Source organism: Salvelinus fontinalis, chromosome 10 (assembly GCF_029448725.1).
Source record: "Salvelinus fontinalis isolate EN_2023a chromosome 10, ASM2944872v1, whole genome shotgun sequence".
Classification (NCBI taxonomy): Eukaryota; Metazoa; Chordata; class Actinopteri; order Salmoniformes; family Salmonidae; genus Salvelinus; species Salvelinus fontinalis.
The window spans coordinates 6,024,122-6,049,044 of record NC_074674.1 but is presented as its reverse complement, the minus strand read 5'-3'; the positions used below and the strand labels follow the sequence as shown (position 1 = coordinate 6,049,044).

At 41.4% G+C, this 24,923-nt stretch overlaps 2 protein-coding genes across 4 annotated transcripts in view; one reads left to right on the top strand and one right to left on the bottom strand.

Moving 5' to 3' along the window:
• Positions 1 to 263: 263 nt before the first annotated feature.
• On the bottom strand, positions 264 to 12,367 carry LOC129863500 (reticulon-3-B-like). 2 transcript variants are annotated; one of them, XM_055935535.1, is made up of 8 exons: positions 12,251 to 12,364; positions 12,052 to 12,144; positions 3,839 to 4,046; positions 3,564 to 3,702; positions 2,820 to 2,889; positions 1,229 to 1,275; positions 1,092 to 1,150; positions 264 to 715 (listed from the first exon to the last, which is right to left on the bottom strand). In XM_055935535.1, the coding sequence occupies exons 2-8, from the start codon at positions 12,128 to 12,130 to the stop codon at positions 667 to 669; spliced, it is 651 nt and encodes a 216-aa protein (XP_055791510.1). In that variant the 5' UTR covers positions 12,131 to 12,144; positions 12,251 to 12,364; the 3' UTR covers positions 264 to 666. The 2 variants fall into 2 exon arrangements, with proteins under 2 accessions (XP_055791510.1, XP_055791509.1); XM_055935534.1 differs by having other exon boundaries at positions 12,052 to 12,367.
• A 251-nt stretch (positions 12,368 to 12,618) lies between these two features.
• LOC129863498 (mitogen-activated protein kinase kinase kinase kinase 2-like) overlaps positions 12,619 to 24,923 on the top strand; it is a 34,425-nt gene continuing 22,120 nt past the window's right edge. The window contains exons 1-20 of one of the 2 annotated variants that reach the window (XM_055935530.1): positions 12,619 to 13,061; positions 14,816 to 14,873; positions 15,397 to 15,487; positions 16,111 to 16,175; positions 16,522 to 16,577; positions 18,005 to 18,052; positions 18,267 to 18,309; positions 18,445 to 18,517; positions 18,607 to 18,738; positions 18,903 to 18,965; positions 19,083 to 19,164; positions 19,318 to 19,428; positions 19,580 to 19,658; positions 21,768 to 21,826; positions 21,939 to 21,985; positions 22,084 to 22,122; positions 22,341 to 22,374; positions 22,461 to 22,674; positions 22,841 to 22,947; positions 23,047 to 23,088. In XM_055935530.1, coding sequence (XP_055791505.1) covers positions 12,969 to 13,061; positions 14,816 to 14,873; positions 15,397 to 15,487; positions 16,111 to 16,175; positions 16,522 to 16,577; positions 18,005 to 18,052; positions 18,267 to 18,309; positions 18,445 to 18,517; positions 18,607 to 18,738; positions 18,903 to 18,965; positions 19,083 to 19,164; positions 19,318 to 19,428; positions 19,580 to 19,658; positions 21,768 to 21,826; positions 21,939 to 21,985; positions 22,084 to 22,122; positions 22,341 to 22,374; positions 22,461 to 22,674; positions 22,841 to 22,947; positions 23,047 to 23,088 — 1,536 coding nt within the window. In that variant the 5' untranslated portion in view covers positions 12,619 to 12,968. The remainder of the gene's footprint in view (positions 13,062 to 14,815; positions 14,874 to 15,396; positions 15,488 to 16,110; positions 16,176 to 16,521; positions 16,578 to 18,004; positions 18,053 to 18,266; positions 18,310 to 18,444; positions 18,518 to 18,606; positions 18,739 to 18,902; positions 18,966 to 19,082; positions 19,165 to 19,317; positions 19,429 to 19,579; positions 19,659 to 21,767; positions 21,827 to 21,938; positions 21,986 to 22,083; positions 22,123 to 22,340; positions 22,375 to 22,460; positions 22,675 to 22,840; positions 22,948 to 23,046; positions 23,089 to 24,923) is intronic. The other variant, XM_055935529.1, reaches the window with a different exon arrangement.

Here is a 24,923-nt window from a genome sequence, read left to right as displayed (position 1 = left end):
CAGATAGTGTACAGTGTACAAACATTTGCTTAAAAAAAATAAATGCCTTACACCATTCTGTATCCTTTAAATAATTAAAAGTTCTGATTTAAACCCCCCTGGCTCAATCAGGAATCATCTGTTAAAGCCCCAATCAGTAGTTGAAACAAAGCGCTTTCCACCGTTTCGTTAAAAATACGAGATATGGGGTTGGAGAAATGTAACCACTGTCAAAAAGTCAGACAGCGATATGGATGCAAGGAGAAACAATCCATGATATAAAATGATAGTTCTACCAATGCTTTGAGCCTATATAGTGTTAGTTTCCATTTACTTTGTTTACAAACATTGGAGTAAAACAAGTTTATATTTCAGGTTCTGATGGGGTACGACAATTGAACTAAGCTTATGAGGCATTTATACATTATATTCTTCAATAATTAATGGGTACATATGATTAATTTATAAGTCACAAAATGGATGTAACAACTACAGATTGAGTTATTCAGAATGTGGCTGACTCCAACAACAAATACAAGCATTGCACCCTATGCAAGTTAGTTACGGTACATTGAATATTGAGCGATGACTTGGCCACAGGTTTGACGCTGGGAATGCATTTGAAAGGGTAGGACTGGAGTTGCAGAATTAGGGAGAGAGCAGTTGTTGAATAGGGGTCATGGACAATCACTCTGCTTTGGTACGCTTCAGTGCCCCTGGAAGTTTATCTTGAAGCCTGAAAAGGGGAAATCATGCTGTATATACTCTGCTACATTAGAGGCCACACTGCACCTAAATACCGCTACATTAGAGGCCACACTGCACCTAAATACCGCTACATTAGAGGCCACACTGCACCTAAATACCGCTACATTAGAGGCCACACTGCACCTAAATACCGCTACATTAGAGGCCACACTGCACCTAAATACCGCTACATTAGAGGCCACACTGCACCTGGGAAGACAACTCCTTTAGGATGGTTTTATGAAGCTACTGATGCTGTGTGCTCCTGCATGCCATGTAGAATTCTATTGCCAAAAACCAGAAAATGGTGTTCTGTGATTTCACCTCCTCCACATATTGATGGTTAGAAAAAGAGGTGCCCTTACTTTGCAAGTGTGACTTCAACTCTGGTGCGAATCAGTTCAATGTATTTATCAATCTGGGTCTGAAAGAGAACAAATTGTTAACAAACACATGTTCATAACAAACATTAGTAATTGTATGTAAAAACGTTCATTCTTACTTTATTTTTGTCATAAACCGGAGGCGTGCTGAATAAGAGGACATCAGCTGTCAATGAGAAACAGAGTGGACTCTGGTTAGGCACATTTGTATCTCTGGAGGTTTCCAGATAGCATGATAGAGGTGTTCCATGCTATTTCAACAAAGCTACAGTGTTCATTGAATACTATGAACCTATTAACAGAGCAGTATGTTACTGTACCTCTCAAGGCAATTTAAACCATGTCTACTGTACATCATTTAGACCATGTCCCCTTCAATCTTTAGAGTAAATGTAAGTCTGATTGCTCCCCATAATGAGCAATTATGCAGGCAGAAGTACAGAGCAGTACAATCCAAGACTGGATGGGCAACTGATGGGCTGCCCCCAAAAAATCTGAACTCATGAGGGCCTGCGGTTGTTCGCGGGTCTGAGTACCCACATGCGCATACACCCCCACATTGCAAGCAACATTTTTTAGGAACCCCTCCCTCTTGACAGCAGAGAGAAATGTTTGAGTTAACTTTGTGCAATTCTACACATTCTGCCATGGGGTGAAGAGAAAATGTTGCCATTTTAAAGCAAGTTTCCTGCAAGTCTATGCATTTTGCCATAGGGTGGAGACAAATGATTGCAGTTTTTAAATATGATACCTGAATGAGACAATAACAATGTTATGGGATTTTTGTGTTTAATGACTAAAATATGTTTACATTTGACTTAGATGTTACTGTATGAATGAAACTTATCATAATGCTGAATATTATGTGTTCCTTATTAGAAAGAATGGAGTTCTCTTCAGACAGGCTGGAATGCTGTGTTCCTTACAGGACATTCTGTCTCTACCCAGGGAGGGGAAAGACCTTGGGTTGGTTGCCACCTGTTAAACTATCTGCAGAGTAATGAGAACGCTAACTATACTGCCATTGTATTCTAGAGGAGGATGGACATTAAAACCTATGACATCATCTTTATTATATAACTTGTACTATGATTCAGTACTTTCGAGAATAAACGCTATTGATTGATTGATTTTAAGACTGGTTTCTGTCCATTTAATGCTGATAATTATCGTACAAATTCTTATTTATGAGCAGAGTGTTTTAATTGAATTGGTTGATAAACATTGGAATGAAATTCCTTTAACACACAATCAAATGGGGGGGCCCCCAGACAGTAATTCGACCATGATAACAAGTTTAGATAGCTGACCGCTAGAATAATTTACCAATCTAAAAATGTTTAGCTGACAATGGGCTAATTGAATGACTATCAGTGACTGACATAAGAGAAAAAACGCAGATGCACAAGCACATTCCACCTTGCAACAGTAAGTTAAAAGCCCGACAGAGTAAATAATAAAAACAGTGAGTAAATTGTTGTTTATTAATCTGAGGGCAGCCAGTTGCCCATCCCTGACACAGGACAACCTACACAGCCCCAATAGTTATTAAAAAAACATAACATTTAATGAGAAGTCTAGGTTCCTAAAGGATCGCAAAAAAAAAGCATATGTGCATTATTAGAACATCAAGTGTCTACGTGACCGGGTGCAGAACACTTATTTGTGAGCATTAGACAAATGGAAGACTGGACAGTGTGTGATTCTTACCCAGTATGAGGATTGTGATACCATTAAAGACAGCTCCCACATACGTCATCAGCCACATAAAACCAGCCAGCTGCAACAGAGGGATCAGAACCTTTCAGAAAACTACCACACCTTAAGGATAAATGTCATGACATTAATAAGGACCACATTTTCCTTGGCCACTATAGATCAATTGAATTATTTTCTTATTTGAACATTGACTGTGTTTGATATGTGTCCCACAATGTTTAGCCTCTATAGGAACTTACTGTTGGAAAAACACACTAGCTGCCTTCAGCTGTGTAATCCACTCCTTCCTTCATCCGATAAACTCTTAATCCCTCATTTGAACATCTGCCAGGCATTTCTTTCTCTGCCACCACATTTCAGGCTTTCTTAGTCCGGCGTAACAATACATAAGAGACCGACTTCAGTGTTGTGAAAAAATATCTCCAAAGACAACTGACCACAGTTTATATAGACCAGCAGCTCTTAAGGTGTGCAAAATACTACTTTTTACAATTCTAAGCACCGTAAGTCAATTTTCCAACCAGTCAACATAAACCCTAATTTTGTCCCAAGAGCATTACCATTCAGCCCAGTAGATGAAGCTGGTGAGACTCACAAAATGACTCCCCTTGCTATACATGCCTGACAGAAGATTCTACATCAAGCACTTCTAGAATGAATCATTTAGATCCAATTGAAGACCATAGCATTGGAAATCTCCAAAACTGCAATAGCTTACAGCCTGATGAACATTACCTTGAGTGAGTCCACCAGGTCCTCCACCAGCAGCAAGTGTCTGACCTGTTTAACGGCTCGGTTCACATAGGTCAGAAACACATCCACATATTTACGGAAAGTCTCAGGCTGAACAGTTAGGTCCTGCTCCATCAGACCCCTGTGGGAGCAAAAGCATCAGTCATCACCTAACAATCAAATCAGACAATGACTCCAAGGGGTCAAGTTCAATATAAGTAGACTCAGTTCTAATGATATATCCATGTTCCAACATATCCCAAGCTGAGCTGTCATACTTGAAGGGGTGGCCCTCTCCAGACTTCTGCACTGCCTGAATGACAGACTTGTAGATGCGGAAGGTGATTGTGACACAGAGCAGGGCAAGCAGCAGGTAGGACAACACACTGATGACACTGAAGGTGGCCAGGGACAGAAGGACCAGCAGGGACATGCCAAAGGCCACCGCAGACTTCTTGGGGTCCCGCCAGTACACCAGCTCCATCACTGGATGAGGAACAAATAGGATGGAACAGGGGAGAGACAATTAATTCTCAAGCCAAACCTGACTGTCAGATGATCACAGATGTCATTTATAAATCCTAACACTGAAGGAAAGTTGAGAAACCTGAGATCATATGAGGGAAATTGGGAACTTTATGCTCTCAGGTATCTCATATGATCTCAGGTATGACAATGATAATGCCACTGCCAACATGCTAGTTGACTGAGCCATGGCTGTGAGGATTATCCATGTTACAACACACAGATCTCAGACATAGCCAAATCTAAAATGCATTTTCTCAGGGTTCAAAATAATGGAATGAAAGACATGTTCAACTCCTTTTCTCAGTGTTGGAACTGGAACAATTGACAGTGCTCCATTATTTGGTCATGTTAGTCTAATTCTCCATAGCAGTCCACAATCAACACTGAAAAATAATTTCCCTCAGTTTTCAGGTGAGCGCAACTGGTGGCAAATGGTTATCATTCTCCTGAAAAATTGGTAATCTAGTCGACGGTCTCATATCTAGTGAAATTCAGTGGGGACCTTCATTTCATTCATAGCTGTCCTAATTCAGGAGTTGTTCACACTTTCCCAATGGGCTGTAGCCTGCAGCCAGGGTTTTTGTAGTCTAGTTTCAAGTTGTTAGAAATGGTGCCAAAAACACGTGCTTCGACACAAATGGCCCCTCATCCGTTAACTTGATGCCAGTTCAGGAAGCACTAGGCTACATCAATAGCTAGGTTTCCATGTGAATATTCTATAATCCACATTAAGAAAATAAACACATTGCAACCCTAGTGGAAACACACCAATGGTGGGACAAAGGGTCAGAAACTATCTGGTAAATTTCCAGACTTTCCCCAGAAATTTTCCATGGGAAGTTAATCCCTGGAATTTCTGCATTTTTGCTTAAATTCATCAAACAAGTCAGCGTATAACAGTGAAGCTTTTTTTGTGGGATACACAAGGCAATTCTAGGTCTTGTGGCATATTTTGGTTAAACTATCCCCAATTCTACGGAATTGCAACCCTCTGCATGCAGTGTATTCTGCCATCACATGTACAGCTGATTCTCAAGATCTTGCACAGTAATGAGATGCTATTGAGCCCACACGAGTACACTGAGCCAAGGACTACATGCTTTCTGGTAAGTTTTGATTACAATACTGGGTGGGGTGAAAATATTTTATATGATTTACATGATTTTTTGTTAACTAGTAAATAGTAGCTTACAGCAAAGTTTGTTTAAATCAATTCTAAATTAACAATTCCTGCTAGTTAGTTTTTGCTACCATGTGGGTTTTAGCTTGCTTGAGCCTTCTAACCGAGGAGTGTTAATTCACCCGTTTCCATACGTTTCATTTTAAAACATTTATCTTACAAAAGGAGTTGTTTAATCTAACTGCTTAACTATTTATCTGTACATGGATTATTTTAATTTTTTTAACTCATTGTTTTCTAATCTTCACAGGAAAATGCCACGGGCACTATCTGATATGTGGAGACATTTCACTGCAGCTAATGAAGGAAAAGCTGTGTACATTTGCAAATCCTGTGCCAAATCCTGTGAGGAATGCAACAAAGATGCAGAATCATCTGGCCAAGTGCATTAAGTTCCCTCACCGCTCACAACCGCTGACAAAAAGTTCCTCTACTTCTAACCGAGGTGAAGATTATGAATCAGACACCTTATCGATAGCAACAGCTCATGGTCCTCCTGGAATAAGAAGTTTTTTGGACTCAATGGAGAAACGTAGTCAGAGAAATGCTGATGAATGTCTTGCTCGAGCGATGTATGCAACTGGTTCACCTCTAAAGCTCACAGGCAATGTGTATTGGATGAGATTTCTGAATGTTCTTTGCCCAGCATACACCCCTCCAACCAGACATGCTTTATCTACTAATTTGCTGGAAGCAAAGTTCAACTGAAGGTCAAGCAAATCAGAGAAAGCAGACTGGATTGCAATCAACTCTGATGGTTGAATGTTCATGGGCAAGGAATAATTAACTAAATCTTGTATTTTACAAGAGCAGACACACTGGTCTCTACATTGATGACTGCCTTCAGCTCATCTGCAATGACCTAAGACCACAGAAGGTATTTGCACTAGTGACAGACCAAGCAGCCTTCATGTTCGCAGCATTGTCTAAAGCGGAGGAGTACTACCCTGGTGTTATCATGTTTGACAGTCTCCTGGAGGGGAAGGAGTCTCTCCAAGAAATGGCCATATCAGTCTGCTGATATGGACAGCCGCATCAAGAGGATCCTCCTGGATTATGCATTTCGGGAGAGCGTGGTAAGCAGCCTGAAACCTATAGCAGTAGCCATGGCACGGATTGAGGGAGACAATGCCACCCTGTCTGATGTTCTGATTGCTTGCAGATGTAAGAGAAGAAAGCCGTACTGCCCTGCCCACTTCACTGTCGCGCCAAGCAGAGGAAACTGCAGTTCTGAAATACCTTAAAAGCGTGAAGACGTCTGCCTGAAGCCCATACACGCCGCAGCGTACATGTTGGACCCCAAGTATGCTGGCAAGAGCATCCTGTCTGGTGCAGAGATCAACAAGGCCTATGGTGTCATCACTACCGTGTCTCACCACCTTGGCCCGGATGAGGGCATGGTTCTTGGCAGTCTGGCGAAGTACACTTCCAAGCAAGGGCTTTGGGATGGAGATGCAATATGGCAGTCGTGTCAACATCTCTCATCAGCCACCTGGTGGAAGGGACTTTGTGGATCTGAGGCTCTTTCCCCTGTTTCCTCCATCATCCTACAAATCCCACCAACATCGCTGCCTTAGAGCGCAACTGGTCCTTGTTTGGGAACACACACACACAAAAGCACGCAACAGACTGACCAATACAAGGGTTGAAATGAAAAATTGGTGGCCATCCAGGCAAATGTGAGGCTTTTTGAGCCTGACAACGAGCAATCCTCAACAAGGTTGGAAAGTGAGTGAAGATGAGGCCTCAAAGTCTGATGTTCAAGAGGTGTGGACATTGAGGAGGTCCAGGGAGAAGACATGGAAGTCTGAGAGGGAGACAACCAAAGCTTTAGTTTCTAGACTATCATTTAACAATGTATGTTGAAAACGTTTTTGGGAGATGCGATGGATCATCATTCAATATTCCCTTTCTATTGTTGTTCAGTGAAGTCATCCCATGTGAAGAGTCAACTCAATTAAAAGTCCAATTCGTAACTAAATTGTTTTTCATTTCTATTGGAAGGATTTAATAATTTGCAATTATGTCTACTTATGACAAGGTAAAAGGTTTATGTCTCCATATGATATGGTAAATAAACTCAGCAAAAAAAGAAATGTCCCTTTTTTAGGACGCTGTTTGTCAAAGAAAATTCATAAAAATCCAAATAACTTCACAGATCTTCATTGTAAATGGTTTAAACACTGTTTCCCATGCTTGTTCAATGACCCACAAACAATTAATGAACATGCACCCGTGGAACGTCATTAAGACACTAACAGCTTACAGACGGTAGGCAATTAAGGTCACAGTTATGAAAACATAGGACACTAAAGAGGCCTTTCTACAGACTCTGATAAACACCAAAAGAAAGATGCCCAGGGTCCCTGCTCATCTGCATGAACGTGCCTTAGGCATGCTGCAAGGAGGCATGACTGCAGATGTGGCCAGGGCAAAAAATTGCAATGTCCGTACTGTGAGACAGGACGGTCACCTGATCGTCCTCGCAGTGGCAGACCACGCGTAACACTTATACAGCATCAGTACATCCAAACATCACACCTGCGGGACAGGTACAGGATGGCAACATCAACTGCCCGAGTTACACCAGGAACACACAGTCCCTCCATCAGTGCTCAGACTGTCCGCAATAGGCTGAGAGAGGCTGGACTGAGGGCTTGTAAGGCCTGTTGTAAGGCAGGTCCTCACCAGACGTCACCGGCAACAACGTCGCCTATGGGCACAATCCCACCATCGCTGGACCAGACAGGACTGGCAAAAAGTGCTCTTCACTGACAAGTCGCAGGTTGTCTCACCAGCGGTGATGGTCGAATTCACATTTATTGTCGAAGGAATGAGCGTTACACCGAGGCCTATATTCTGGAGGGATCAATTGGGAGGTGGAGGGTCCGTCATGGTCAGGTCGGTGTGTCACAGCATCAGACTGAGCTTGTTGTCAAGGCCCTAATTAGAAGAGGGAGTGGTTACAAAACTGATTGGACACACCTAGTAAGCAATACTACACACATTAAAAAGTGAAATACTGTAGCTATGTTATCATAAAAATACAACTCCAAGCAAAAGTATCAGGACACCTAGAAAGGTAGTTCTAACCAGGGACCGTCTTAAACAGTTAAACCAAAGGGAACGTTTTTGGATTTACAACTAACCACGAAGTACCCTGGTTTAAATGAAGATATGGATTTCTCACCTTTCCTGTAGGGTTGTGATAGGTCCATTTGCTGTCATCTAGTGGACATTTTGCTCAATTGCCCTCAGCTATTAGACTGTTGTTCATGTTTTGCTGTGTTCTAGTGTACTATGGAATATATTGCTGTCTTATTCTTGACACTTCTCCCAGTCATATTTAAGGTTAGAACTACCTTTTAGTGTTCTGATACTTCTAGCTTGGAGTTGTATTTTTATGATAACATAGCTACAGTATTTCACTTTTTAATGTGTGTAGTATTGCTTACTAGGTGTGTCCAATCAATTTTGTAACCACGCCATCTTCCAATTAGGGCTAATTGGAAAAGCTGTTCAAAAGAGGACATTGTATTATTTTTTTTGTACTCCCTGACGAAGGCCATGCAGCCGAAACGCGTCGGTTTTTAAACAACTTTGTTTCTATTGAACATGCCATACTAATAAAGGCATTTTAATGAATTATATGAAGAGTTCCTTGGTCCTCCTTTCTTTTTGATGACCAATTCTCCCCTTTTACCAAAGAGCACCTTCTGTCTACCAAAACGTACTATTGTGTACCTTAGTAGTGCTTCCCTTCCTCCTCTTTCTACTATATATTGTGGGTGGATGAACGAATATGCGCGAAACCTTGTAAACGAGCCCTTTGAAGTTAAACTATTTATGCGCATGATCATTGAATATTAGGGATATCACAATGTCCTTGTGTTTCAAAGCATACCGGGCTTAAATGGGAACAGTGATTTATGGTGAAAAGACAGAACAAAGTCTAAAGTATAATACATCCAGTGTGGTTGCAACAGATTGTCAAATTAACAAAATTGTCTTTTGTTGATCTTATAACATTCCAACCTCATATACCATGATCTATTCAATTATGGCATAATTCTACTATTTGTATTCATTTGCATCACTGTCAATGACATTCTTTTATTTTGAAGGCAAACCGCAAGTCCACTATTGTGGCTAATCCTTATTGTGGCTAGCGTCACATAGATGGTCCGACCACCATTAATCAAATAAAACCTGTCTTATACATGAGGGTTATTCTTGATGACACCTAGCTATAGCTACTGAAACCGATGGCCTTTTGCTCTGTTTTTGGGGAAGAACATTGTTTGCATCCATGAGCTAGCTAGCTTTTTTATGACCAGCCCTGTAGGTTCACGAGACAACTTTACCAGCATCATAGCATACGTAATGACTCGTTGTGACATATGACATACGAGTGAGTGTAATAAAAGTGTAATAACTAGGTAAAACATTAATGAACGTTTTAAATTATTGTGTGACGAGCAGTCATATTCAGGTCCTGATTGGCCAAATAGTGTTATTTGACACGCAAAGACCCAAACAGCATTCCATAGTATGAGAAATTGTGGTTGAGAATGAAACGACTGAACAAAACAGCAAGTAAGTGAAAGAAACAGGTTTTGATTATGTTTTACTGATAATGGGGACATAAGTAAATGCCAACAAAATACATTTTTGGTCAGTGTGGTGTGTGTAACCTTTATTTAACTAGGCAAGTCAGTTAAGAACAAATTCTTATTTACAATGGACGGCCTACCCCGGCCAAACCGGGACGACGCTGGGCCAATTGTGCGCCGCCCTATGGGACTCCCAGTCAAGGCCGGATGTGATAGACTGGATTCTGAAGCATGCGTTGATGGCTTTTGGCATAGATGGTAAAGCGTTTATTTCTGGTCTGCAACATTGTATGATTTCTCCCCCCACAGCACTCTCTCGCCATTGATTGGTAGGTTATATTTAATGTAACCTACCTAAATGTACCCTATCCTTCAAATACTGAGCAACACATTTACCATTTGTCTCCGTACTCCATAAGTGGTGAAACACTAGAATGTGATGATCTTTGTTCAAATGTATATGCATGTATATGCCAAATTGACTTTTACAATAGCTGGCTAGGCTAGTCAAACTGTAACATGGGAGAGACTATATGGACATGCCTGGTGCCCAGAATGATGACGTTTGTAGCAAGAGGAGTGGAGGAGAATGAATTCGGTTCAGTCAGTCCTCCTGATGACCCTTCCCAGCTAGTTAGTTATGCCTGTGCCTAGAAACTTCAGCATGAATTTATTACTTCTCTGCCGAAGTTGGGACTGTACAGAATCATTAATTTTGTAAAGGAATAATAGTTTTACAAAAAAAAGTTTCAAATAGACATTAATCCCGTAGTTGTGATTTTCACCTAATGCACTACAAAAAGTGCTTTAGCCGTCATCCTGGCCTGATATCGGGCTACACCATCTTACTACTTCCCTCTCCTTAATGCGGCGCGAACTATCCCCAGTGAGCAGTATACTATCAGTGACATCCAGATGGTTACTACCAATATTACAAGTTATTTCTCGTGTAGGCTGCTATTTTACTAAAAACAAAATCAAGTGGGTTGGAACAAATTTGAGATTGTGACCAATACTACAAGGTATTTCTCCCTCGCCCATCAAAATAAACATCACTTTTACACGTAACTAGTGCCATGCTGCTGCTGTTGCTAGTAGCCAGCATTCTAGCTGGAAGGGCGGATCAGAACAACTGACTGAACCGAATCCATTCGTCGCCACTCAGCTGCATGACCTACGCCATCCATTTGGGCACCAGGCCTGTCCATATAGCCGCTCCCCTGTAACACTGGCTAGTTTACATTGCATGCTGCATATTTCAGGTGCACTCGAGCTGATCAGAGGAGTGGCATGGGGGATGATGGGAAAAGGCAGAGAGGCTGATATTTATCTTATTTCAGCATTTAGATAAAAGCAGGACATTGGCCACCTTTACAACGAGGGGCGTGTCCAGGAGTTCTGATTGGTTCCACGTTTAGGAGTTCACCAAATTTGCTTAGAGTACAGTGTTGAAATTTACTAATGAGTAAAATGTGCAAGAATTGAAGGTGCCAGAAAGATTGTCATAGGGAGGTTTTACCGTATATACAAAAAACATCACGTTTCTTGGCTCACCACTTGACGAAACCACTGAGCTGACAAGGTTGGTTTGATTAATGAAAGCAAAGGGATGGTAACCATGCCTTCCTTGGTCCAATCCCTGTCAGGGTGATTAGAACCATTTTAAAAGCATTCAAATAGGGCCATGTGCTCGCGGTCGTTGCTATCTGGGATTCTTGGTATGTCACTAAACTGACAATGCCGTAGCTGCATAACATTGGTCAGAGATCAACTGGGTGAACAAACGACCTATTGTGGGCTACGGAGCTACTCAAAAATACAAAAGGCTTTCTCTGGTCTTCGGCCTTTGCTAGCTACCAAATTATCCAAACAATTGCTTTATCGTATGGGCAGTTCGCAACACTGCTAACCAACATAGAGACTAACGTTACCTAGAATATAATAAACCAATAACTAGCTAACGTTTGCCAACATGAGTCCTGTTCAACATGTGATCAAGTCGCTAACTGTCTGGGTCACCGTTAGCATTCACACACACGTAACCCCCCCCCCACGCCATCAATTGTTTGAACATGAATTGCATACGAGTGTGGTTGAGCTGAGCTCGAGCTATTACGGTCAAACTGTTTGCATTCAAAATAAAACAATTAAAAAAAAATTATACTCCTACCGGAATATGGGGATTCTTTTGTCGATGAAGCGTTCAGAGAGGACGAGATCTGGCCAGACTGTGTCATCGGATCTGCCATTTTTGTGATGATTTCTACCCAGACAAGGAGACAATCAAAATAAACGTTGTAAAATCCAAGTGCGTAGCTAGCTAAAATGTTATTTTGCAAATTCTTTCGAATTTTGAATAGATGACTGACGCTAAATTGACTCCTCAAGCCCGTTTGACGCCTTGAAAATGATGTTTCGGAGCACAACGACGGACGTGCCTTCACCACGAAGGGGGGGTTGGCTATAAAGGTGTGGTCTCAATATGGTCTAGTCAGTATCATTCATTACCTTATACCGCATATTTATACAGTGGCTTAATTATGCTACTCTTTTATAAATTATTGTTAAAACATTCCTGAGTTCGTTTTTCCTATATCCATAAAATAACCTTAATAATCATCCAGTCAATCAACCAATCACCTCAAGAACCCCAGGGGCTCTCCCAAGTATATTCCCAGGGTTTACTACCTACCCTTTTGTGTGTGTGTGTGCGCGTGTGCGTGCGAGCGAGAGGATTATTATCACAAATATTTTTTTTACTGAAATAGAAAGAAAATATATTATATAATTTAAACAATAACCGAAATGGGGACCAATTGCAATTTTTTTTGACAAGGGTTTGTGTCACTGAAAAACCCAGAATGTAGATTCTGTTTTTCATTCACGGGCAACAACAATGCCTTATTATTTACAAAAATGTCATGGCACTGGTAGGATGCCGTTCTCTGAGCATCACAAGGCTGTATAGCTGCCATTTTTATTTCAGCTTTTGCTTCTGATGGTTTGTTGCAGAGGAAGTGCAGACATCTGGATAGGAATCATATAATTAGTGGCTAGAAGGCAGTAGTCGAGACATACAGTGCTGCGATGGATGCAATTGGTGTTTCCTACTCAAACCCATTGGAGGACTACGAGATGATTCACCGAATCGGTAGTGGTACATACGGAGACGTATTTAAGGTAGGCCTATTTGAAATAAACCATGCTCTGATATTTTGCAGTCCTTTAGTGAAAACTATGTCTCCTTCGTAGGCTACAGGATTTGTATCCACCCCCCGAATTACAAGATTGTTTTGATATGGCTGTATTGGTATACCTGAGCAGACGAACCTGTTTGATTAAATGGTTATTAATATCCCTAGTCTGTTCTGTCGACGGGTTGCAGTCAACGTTTAAAAACAGAATGTGATGGTTTTATTAATCAAGAGTGATATAAATTGTTTTGTGATTAAAAAAAAAAAAGGTTAATTTTTCCTGATATAATGTTGCCAGAAAAGTGATATTTCACCATCCAGTGGTGTCATCAATTTGTGCATGGAGGCAGGGTGCATGGTCTCTCTCCATAACTGTATTGATTGTTTGGTTGTCATGTGCACAGAGTTTAACATCAGAATGGCTTATGTCAAAACAAGGCTCATTGAAATGCTGAAAAAGCCTTTTCTCTAGGTCTACGTGGTCATTTGTTGAAAAAGGTCCAGCACACCAAATTATGAAATGTACTCCACTGTTGAATTTTACAGTATGGTTAGCTGAGATGGTGACTAGAAGGGAGCAGTTGGTAACAGGAAACTAACAATGAGTTGAGACAGGAAGAAGTGTCATCTGTGAGAAACTCGCTGTACACACGAAGCCAGTACCCTGACCTATAGCATAATATATGGAATGGCCAGCAAATATAGTATTTTCACTGCAGCTTCACTGTCATAGCACATGACACCCAAGACACCCTTGTAAAGTATTGGAGAGAGTTCTGTAATGAATGTACTTTTTCTCATTGAAAAAATAAAATGAGTAGATCATTATGAAATTAGGGAAGGATTGGTTGCCTAGGTCCTGTTTGGTAAGTGATCTTGATCAGACATTTGCAATAATAGCCGATGAGGTAAAAGTTCTGCTGCAATATGATACATGCCTTACATCTCCGGAAATCTTTTACTACAGAAACAAAACAGGAAGTGAGTACCGTTCCGTAACAGATGTCTTTTTTTCAAAAGTAGCAGTTCTTCTATCGGTGACTGACACAAGCCTCATTGTTCCCGGGTGGCTGTTTGCTGCTTTGCTTGGTAACATAAGCATTGTTGTCTGTATGATCTGTAGACCAGTGGAAGCTGCATAGGAGAGGATGGCGTATGATAATATCTGAACGAAGCTAATGGAATGGCATCATGATCTGTAGATCAGTGGAAGCTGCATAGGAGAGGACGGCGTATGATAATATCTGAACGAAGCTAATGGAATGGCATCATGATCTGTAGATCAGTGGAGGCTGCAGAGGAAAGGACAGCTCATAATAATGGCTGGAACAGAGCTAATGAAATGGCATCAAACACATAGAAACCATGTGTTTGATACCATTCCACATATTCCGCTCCAGCCATTACCACAAGCTCGTCCTCCCCAATTAAGGTGCCACCAACCTCCTGTGCTGTAGCCATACAGTGAGGGTGTTCTTTCCTTTGTCACCCAAGTTTTCTCAGAAAAAGAAAGTGTGAGCACAAGGCCCACAAATAGGATAATAGATCTGGAAATCTTTTAACTAGTGATGCGTGGTAGGCTACTATTCCTTTTCCCATTGTAGAACTGAGATCCTGTGACACTCATGACTTCAAAGGTCATGTCACTACCTATAACGTTCACAGCAAGAAGTGAAATCACAATGTCATATGATCAGAAAAAAAAATCATTTTTTTTTTTGTACTTTGTCTTCTCTATAGGCACGAAACATCAAGACATCTGTGATCTCTGCAATCAAAGTTGTAAAACTAGATCCTGGTAGGATATTTATCCCAAAATGTGATTGTGTTTTTATCTTAAAGGCCCAGTGATTCTCCCGTGTTTAATATATATTTACACACTATGAGTTTAGAATAATAGTGCGAAATTGTGAAAATTATGATTATGCCCTTTTGTTTGAAAGGACTGCCTGAAATTTCTGCATGTTTTGATGGGATTGAGTTTTGGCCTGCCTGGTGACATCACCAGGCGATACGTTAATTAATAGACCAATTAGAAAGAGGGCTCCAAACCTATCTGCCAATAACAGCTAGTTTTCAGTTTTCCCTTCCCCACTCAGACCACTCCCAGACTTTGCTTGAAAAATTATCTTTGCGAAGAAGCTATTTTTGGTTATTGTTTTTCAATTAAAATGGTCAAAAATTACAGTAAGGTACTTAATTGTTACCCAGAAATGATATGATATTGAGATAAAAATGTCTGCATTGGACCTTTAATCACATTGTGGTGAAGTAGTGATATTCCAAAATTTGAATGAGTCTTTTCTCATCTCTCTCTTCAGGTGATGACATCTTATCTATCCAGCAGGAGATTACCATGATTAAAGAATGCACTCACAAGAACATTGTGGCCTATTTCGGCAGCTACCTCAGGTTTGGTCTGCAATCAAACATTACGTTGAAACTTGATATGAAATACAATGAGGTATTCCTTTAATAGTGGTGGGAAAAGTACCCAATTGTCATACTTGAGTAAAGGTACTGTACCTTAATAGAAAATGACTCAATTAAAAGTGAAAGTCACCCAGTAAAATGCTACTTGAGTAAAAGTCTAAAAGTATTTGGTTTTAAATATACTTAAGTATCAAAAGTAAAAGTATAAATAATTTCAAATTCCTTATACTAATCAAACTAGGTGGTTTATTTATGGATAGCCAGGGGCAGACTCAAACACTCAGACATCATTTACAAACAAAGCATTTGTGTTTAGTGAGTCTGCCAAATCAGAGGCAGTAGGGATGACCAGGGTTGTTCTCTTGATAAGTGTGTGAATTGGACCATTTTCCTGTCCTGCTAATCATTCAAAATGTAAAAAGTACTTTTGGGTGTCAGGTAAAATGAATGGAGTAAAACGTACATTATTATCTTTAGGAATGTAGTGAAGTAAAAGTTGTAAAAAAAATACCCCAAAAAACGACTTAAGTATTACTTTACAGTATTTTTACTTAAGTACTTTACACCACTGTCCTTTAACGGTATGCCTCTTCCTTTGGTAGAAATAACAAGCTGTGGATCTGCATGGAGTACTGCGGAGGAGGTTCCCTGCAGGACATTTATCATGGTAGTTGGAGAACAAGTCACCCCCCCCCCCCCCCCCCAAAAAAAAAGATAGTGTATCAGAGCCATGTATTCATTTTCTCCAAATCATATATAAATACATGGCTCTGGTGTATATGAATGGCATCATCCAGTGTTCAAGTAAAGATTCAACCAGGAAATAATGTAAAAAATATATATTTACCCCAAATATATGGGGGATTGGAAATGATGCAGACAATTACATTGATGGAATCCGCAATATTAAAGCTGATCTATCCCTTAAAATAAATGATATCAGTTACTACTGTGTACATCATTCATTTTTTTAAATGATGGCCCTGACATACAACATTTTTATGTTTCAATAGTTACTGGCCCCCTGAATGAGAGGCAGATTGCATATGTGTGCAGGGAAACACTACAGGTAAGCATGAAATTATATGCAGCTTTATTCATTGGCTGAGGCGTTCAACCATTTTCTATTGTGAAACTTTCCATTTGGATGTAACATTATTTACATTCTAAATTCATAAACATCATGCTTGACTGTTGCTCTGAGGTACAGTGCCACAGTCTAAAAAATATAGGTGCAAGGAACCAAATAAGGTTTTTTGAGAGCAATGCCATAGGGCATGGGTATTCAACTCTTACCCTATGAGGTCCGGAGCCTGCTGGTTTTCTGTTCTACCTGATAATTAATTGCACCCACCTGGTGTCCCAGGACTGAATCAGTCCCTGATTAGAGGGGAACAGTGGGGGGAAAAAGCAGTGGAACTGGCTTTGAGGTCCAGAGTTGAGTTTGAGGGCCATAGGGTAACTATTTTAAGGTCTCCGAAGAACCATTCAAAAATCCAAACCAGAAATGTTTCGGCCCTCCAGGACTGGAATTGAATAGCCCTGCTGTATTATTTTAAGCTTTATTTGCATATTTCTCAGAGTACCTTTTTGAATGAATTTTAGAGTTCCCAGTACCACCCATGACTGTGTTTGCTACTGAGAGAGACATGGTTGTTGCATTCATTCATCCATAGTCCTGTGGCCTTCACAAAGTGACAAAACAATACATATTTCATAAGGACTTATTTTTAAGGGCCTAGTTTTACCCTAATACAGTGGCCTGAAACTCATAGTTTACAGGCCACATCAAGCCTCTTAAATTACATTAAGCTGGCTTGCAAAGTGACGTGTAATTCCTATTGGAATCCAGCCAGAGTGGGGATATCCAACATTTTAGAATTTTTATTCACATGCAACCTGCATTCAGAATGACTACCAGGGTTGAGACGATTTAAGGTGTGAGACTACCTTAAACATCTTAACGGGAACACTAACTGATGCAGTAAGTCCAAGTAACAGATTGGAATAGTTTAGAAAAATGTATGTTATATATTTGAGTAGCATGAGATTCAATTAATCAATCAATGTGCATGCAAAAACATAGATATTGAAACAAACAATTCTAAAAACCAACCTGCAATAGAGCATTCTGGGAAATATAATAATTATGGGCGTGGTTTTAGTTTAACTCTAGTTAGTAACACCAACACTGAATGTATTTTACACCAGTGACTGGTACTTTAATTATTTACAGTGTTAAATACACTTTTAAATCAACACTAGAAATGTTACACTGAAAAATCACCTTTAGTTAAGACGGCCAAATTAGCTGTATGCTATGAAAGGAACACATCTGCAGGCATTTCAAGAACCTTTTAGAATTCTAAAGACTCATAGATGCCATGTCAAGAACCCCCCCCTCCCTTAAATCAAAGGCTCTTTATCAGGCTTATTCCCATTTTAAGAACATTCATTTTCTTCAGTGCAGTGTTATTGTGTTTTCTGTGTTTGCAGGGACTCCATCACTTACATGAGACTGGGAAAATGCATAGAGACATAAAGGTAATGTATAGAATCCTGTTGGATATAAAACATGTTAACAATTTACTCTAACCCTCATCTGAATTGAATCATTTTGGTGTGGCGCGTTGGAACTACTCCTTCATACTTCGAATATTTAAGTGTAGATGTGTGTGTGTCTATTCGGAGCTGTGGACAGTCCTCATGAGAGAGCATGAGACGGTGCACTCATTGTGTCACTGTGGGTTTTTCACAGGGAGCAAACGTTCTTCTGACAGAGCGAGGAGATGTCAAACTGGGTCAGTGACTGTCAACCACCCTCACACTGTCACTCACTCTCACACATCCTCTCTGCCTCTCCCATAGACACACTTAAAAACAGATTTACTCAAATACTTTTTCTCCAACTCTCTCACGGCATCTTTTTTGCCCAGCGGATTTTGGCGTTGCAGCTGAGATCAACGCCTCTGTTGCCAAGAGGAAGTCATTCATAGGCACGCCTTACTGGTGAGTGATCTAAGTTCATCCATGGTACCAAAACAAGGCCATTGATCATGGTTTACCATAGTTATCCACGGGCAGCTTTGCTCTTCTAGGATGGCACCTGAGGTTGCAGCAGTGGAGAAGAAAGGTGGCTACAACCAGCTATGTGACATCTGGGCAGTGGGCATCACTGCTATCGAGCTGGCAGAGCTTCAGCCTCCCATGTTTGACCTGCACCCCATGAGGTGAGGGTGCCGTTGCTGGGATGTCACCTCTCATTGTTATCAGTATTCAGATTAAATCTAGTTTCATCTATCCAGTCATATTAACAGATCAGATTTTGATAATTATCACTGCATCATGTTTCATCAACAGGTTAAGTACATAAGATTTTGTTGTTTTCTTCCAGAGCCTTGATGATGATGTCAAAGAGCAGCTTCCAGCCACCCAAACTAAAGGACAAGACCAAATGGTATAAGTTACTTTGTAGTTAAAAAGTCATATGAGCTACAGAACCGAAAGTATATACTGTATGTTACTGTGAGTGTCTAGGAGCCGATGTGGTAATGACCAATAACTATCTGTTTAGGTCTGCAGACTTTCACAGCTTTGTGAAAATATCCCTCACCAAGAACCCTCGCAAGAGGCCCAGTTCGGAGAAACTGTTACAGGTACTACCTCAGAGTTCCATCCTTTTAGAGGAGCGCAACAAGATAGCATCAATGTTAATAAAAAACTGGTGAATTCATGTCCCTAGTGGAAAAACTGTTCTGTAGTTCTTCGGGTGACAGACACTCCCCACATTGTCTACGTTTTCTCCTCAGCACCCCTTTGTGAGTCAGCTGCTGACCAGGACCCTGGCCATTGAACTGCTGGACATGGCCAGCAACCCTGTTCTGCAAAACACACACTCTATGGATGAGAGTGATCTTGACGTGAGCTTGTCCCCCTATCCTATCCTCACCTTTCCTTTCCTGAAATGTATGCTTGGGCACAACAATATATGATGTGGATTACTATACTACTCAGATGAATCTGTCACTAATGATCTCTATGTGCTGTGTATGTTGTTGTATGGGTTTGCAGACATGCAGTGCATTCCCTGATAAGATCCATTCCTTAGCGAAACACCTGCCGGTCCAAAGGACTCAGTCTGAGGAGCAGTGTGAGTAACTACAGATGTAGGATCTTAATTTGATCCCCCTGTTCCAGGAGAACATTCCTGCAATGCAGGAAATGTAAAACAGGGAGTTTATTTGAGGTTCAAAAAGGCTTCTGAAGTTTGTAATTTGCGCTTAGAAATTTCAGAATTGATTTTCCCTCACGAGAAATGTATCAACCTCTACAAAAATGTATATTTAATTATATTCCACATAATAACTAGCATCCTGTTGCTGCAGGATTGTTTTACTGAAGTAGCAAACTCACCTACTCAAATTAAGATACGGCATCTGTATAGCCTCTCAGATCCTTGCCCTCTAACCACAGCTCCTCAAGGACTCTGTTACTGATGAGCCATTGTTATGGCCAATGTAGCATTACATTACAGCATGCAGGGGCAAACAGCCAAGGTCAGTAGGACAAGAGGGGATAGTCACTGGCACCAAGACTAAGCATCTATTCACAGAAAGTGAAAGAAAATGAGAGTAGTGTGAGAACAAGTGTGTTTTGTTTACCGGTATCTCATATCATTGTCATAGCAAAAATATATGATGATAATGATGATGATGATGGTAATGATGATTATCTACGACAGAGTTTATTTCATAAACTCAGCAAAAATAGAAACGTCCTCTCACTGTCAACTGTGTTTATTTTCAGCAAACTTAATATGCTGAATCTTGTTATGTTCATACAAATATTTACACAACTGAGACATAAACTGAACAAGTTCCACAGACATGTGACTAACAGAAATGGAATAATGTGTCCCTGAACAAAGGGGGGGTCAAAATCAAAAGTAACAGTCAGTATCTGGTGTGGCCACCAGCTGTATTAAGTGCTGCAGTGCATCTCCTCCTCATGGACTGCACCAGATTTGCCAGTTCTTGCTGTGAGATGTTACCCCACTCTTCCACCAAGGCACCTGCAAGTTCCCAGATATTTCTGGGGCGAATGGCCCTAGCCCTCACCCTCTGATCCAATAGGTCCCAGACGTGCTCGATGGGATTGAGTTCCGGGCACTTCGCTGGCCATGGCAGAACACTGATATTCATGTCTTGCAGGAAATCACGCACAGAACAAGCAGTTTGGCTGGTGGCATTGTCATGCTGGAGGGTCATGTCAGGATGAGCCTGCAGGAAGGGTACCACATGATGTCTTCCCTGTAACGCACAGCATTGAGATTGCCTGCAATGGCAACAAGCTCAGTCCGATGATGCTGTGACACACCGCCCCAGACCATGACGGACCCTCCACCTCCAAATCGATCCCGCTCCAGAATACAGGCCTCGGTGTAACGCTCATTCCTTTGATGAAAAATGCGAGTCCGACCATCACCGCTGGTGAGACAAAACCGCGACTCGTCAGTGAAGAGCACTTTTTGCCAAGCCTGTCTGGTCCAGCGACGGTGGGTTTGTGCCCATAGGCAACGTTGTTGCCTTACAACAGGCCTACAAGCCCTCAGTCCAGCCTCTGTCTGCAATAGGCTGAGAGTCTGAGCACTGATGGAGGCATTGTGCATTCCTGGTGTAACTCGGGCAGTTGTTGTTGCCATCCTGTACCTGTCCCGCAGGTGTGATGTTCGGGTGTACCGATCCTGTGCAGGTGTTGTTACACATGGTCTGCCACTGCGAGGACGATCAGCTGTCCGTCCTGTCTCCCTGTAGCATTGTCTTAGGCATCTCACAGTACGGACATTGCAGTGTTTTGCCCTGGTCACATCTGCAGTCTTCATGCTTCCTTGCAGCATGCCTAATGCACGTACACGCAGATGAGCAGGAACTCTGGGTATCTTTCTTTTGGTGTTTTTCAGAGTAGGTAGAAAGGCCTCTTTAGTGTCCTAAATTTTCATAACTGTGACCTTAATTGCCTACCGTCTGTAAGCTGTTAGTGTCTTAACGACCGTTCCACAGGTGCATGTTCATTAATTGTTAATGGTTCATTGAACAAGCATTGGAATCAGTGTTTAAACCCTTTACAAACAAAAATCTATTTGGATTTTTACGAATTATCTTTGAAAGACAGGGTCCTGAAAAAGGGACGTTTCTTTGTTGCTGAGTTTATTTTAAAGGTGTTATTCTGGATCATAATTGTATATGTGTGTGTTTTCCAGTTGATCTGCTGAAATGTGGGCCTCCCATGAGGAATCAGACTGAGCTCTCTCCTGACCTGGTGAGGAGTATCTGTGTCTAACCTCTATGTTCTACAAACAGCATGTTGAACATAGAAAAACAATTCATTTATTTGTCAAATTGTCAGTACGTGATCATATTTTCCCCAACAGGGATCGTATGACGAATGGAGCATTACAGGAGATGAGAAGAACTCACCGTAAGCCCTTATTTCTCACACTTCCTATGTGACGTCAGCCGTAATAAATCACTAATGAAAGCAACAATAACTGAATCTACTCTACATTTGAGGTGCAGAAGTCTACTGGAGTGTGTTGAGGAAGCGTTACTTGAAAGGTGAGGCTATAAGACATTCCATATACATCTCTTTATAGCACTTACCTACCTACTGCATTGTGTCTGGAAGGCAATAACACCCCGAAGGAAAAAAAGAACAAAATATAATTTCCATTAAAACAAACATACCAAGTAAAACAATACTGCACATTCACACCATTAGACATGTTTAATTCCCATAACATAGTATATTTGTGTCTGTTTGATATTCCTTGCAGGAGGTTAACCATAAAGAGAGCGCCCTCTGCTGAGGTGAGAGAGCAGACTATCATCAGCCTCACAGGCACTCAACAATGTTTCTTTGGAACCACACCAGTGTCTGTGTTCATCTGTTGCAGCACTCTCCTGAAGATGAGGATATGGATAAAAGTGGTACCGTGAAGCGGAGTGCGGTCCTCAGCCCTGCCTTAAGGCATACCATCTCCCCATCTGCTGACTCAACTCTTCCCACTGTCACACCTCCAGTCACAGACTCCGCCCTGGCTGAACCCTCTTTCTTCAACTCCACCATCTTCTCTGACCTCTCCCTTTCCTCCAACTTCTCGTTTGAAGGTACAGCACCGCACACGACACATCCAGGAACGCTAAAACAATCTATGACATCATCGCGTAACAAGTAGTGAAATCAACTGCTTTTCATGTATACTATCTGCATGACCAATTAACCCATAATCCTGAGACACTATGCCGCACTAATTGGGTCTGTGTGTTCCTGCAGAGGGCAGTGAGCCAGAGGGACGTTGGCCGGGAGAGACACCCTACATGGCCCTGGGGCCCCCACTGTCTCCAGAATGGAGCACACTGAGGAGGAAAACTGAGGACTCGGTGAGACACTATCAACAAGTCACTGACAGCACTTTTCATTTAATATTTTGTGCACACATGATGACAGATTATCTATCGTGGAATTTGTTTTTTCTTCAGAGAGGTGATTGCCATGGACTTCCACCCACGCCCAAAGTCCATGTAAGTCAAGATGTCTGGATATACAGCCACCAAAAAAGAAAATACGTGTTTAGTTTTAATGTCATGTGCAAAAGTACAGTGAAACGCCTTTCTTGCAAACTCAAAACCCCAAAATGCAATAATCAATAACAATTTAATACTAGGAAAAAACACGAGACATAAGTAAGTAAGCATACTATATACAGGGTCAGTGCCAAAACCATATGTACAATGTGCAGGGATCCTGAACCTAATATTGTGTATAAGAGGTCATACAATAAGTTTTTTGTAGTGATTCATATGTTGATGTAAAGAATATTTGCTGGTCTGTGGTGTGTAATGAGGAGCAACCAGACGTTGCACCTGACACATTTATAAACTTGCTTATTCCAGTTACTAATAAGCATGTACCCAATAAGAAAATAACTAAAAACTGTTAAATCTCCTTTTATTTCACCTTTATTTAACCAGGTAAGCAAGTTGAGAACAAGTTCTCCTTTGCAACTGCGACCTGGCCAAGATAAAGCAAAGCAGTTCGACACATACAACAACACACAGTTACATGGAATAAACAAAACATACAGTAGAAAAAATAAAACAAAACATCTATATACAGTGAGTGCAAATTAGGTAAGATAAGGGAGGTAAGGCAATAAATAGGCCATGGTGGCGAAGTAATTACAATATAGCAATTAAACACTGGAATGGTAGATGTGCAGAACATGAATGTGCAAGTAGAGATACTGGGGTGCAAAGGAGCAAGATAAATGAATAAATAAATACAGTATGGGGATGAGGTAGATGGGCTGTTTACAGATGGGCTATGTGCAGTGATCTGTGAGCTGCTCTGATAGCTGGTGCTTAAAGCTAGTGAGGGAGATGTGAGTCTCCAGCCTCAGTGATTTTTGCAGTTCGTTCCAGTCATTGGCAGCAGAGAACTGGAAGGCGGCCAAAGGAGGAATTGGCTTTGGGGGTGACCAGTGAGATAAACCTGCTCGAACGCGTGCTACGAGTGGACGCTGCTATGGTGACCAGTGAGCTGAAATACTGCGGGGCTTTACCTAGCATAGACTTGTAGATGACCTGTAGCCAGTGGGTTTGGCGACGAGTATGAAGCGAGGGCCAACCAACGAGAGCGTACAGGTCACAGTGGTGGGTAGTGTATGGGGCTTTGGTGACAAAATGGATGGCACTGTGATAGACTGCAAACAATTTGTTGAGTAGGGTGTTGGAGGCTATTTTATCGATGACATCGCCCGAAGTCGAGGATCGGTAGGATGGTCAGTTTTACGAGGGTATTTGGCAGCATGAGTGAAGGATGCTTTGTTGCAATATAGGAAGCCGATTATAGATTTAATTTTGGATTGGAGATGCTTAATGTGAGTCTGGGAGGAGAGTTTACAGTCTAACCAGACACCTAGGTATTTGTAGTTGTCCACGTATTCTAAGTCAGAACCGTCCAGAGTAGTGATGCTGGACGGGCGGGCTGTGATTGATTGAATAGCATGCATTTAAGAGCAGTTGGAGGCCACGGAAGGAGAGTTGTATGGCATTGAAGCTCGTCTGGAGGTTAGTTAACACAGTGCCTAAAGAAGGGCCAGAAGTATACAAAATGGTGTCGTCTGCGTAGAGGTGGATCAGAGAATCACCAGCAGCAAGAGCAACATCATTGATGTATACAGAGAAAAGAGTCGGCCCAAGAATTTGAACCCTGTGGCACCCCCATAGACTGCCAGAGGTACTGACAACAGACCCTCCGATTTGACACACTGAACTCTATCAGAGAAGTAGTTGGTAAACCAGGCGAGGCAATCATTTGAGAAACCAAGGCTGTTGAGTCTGCCAATAAGAATATT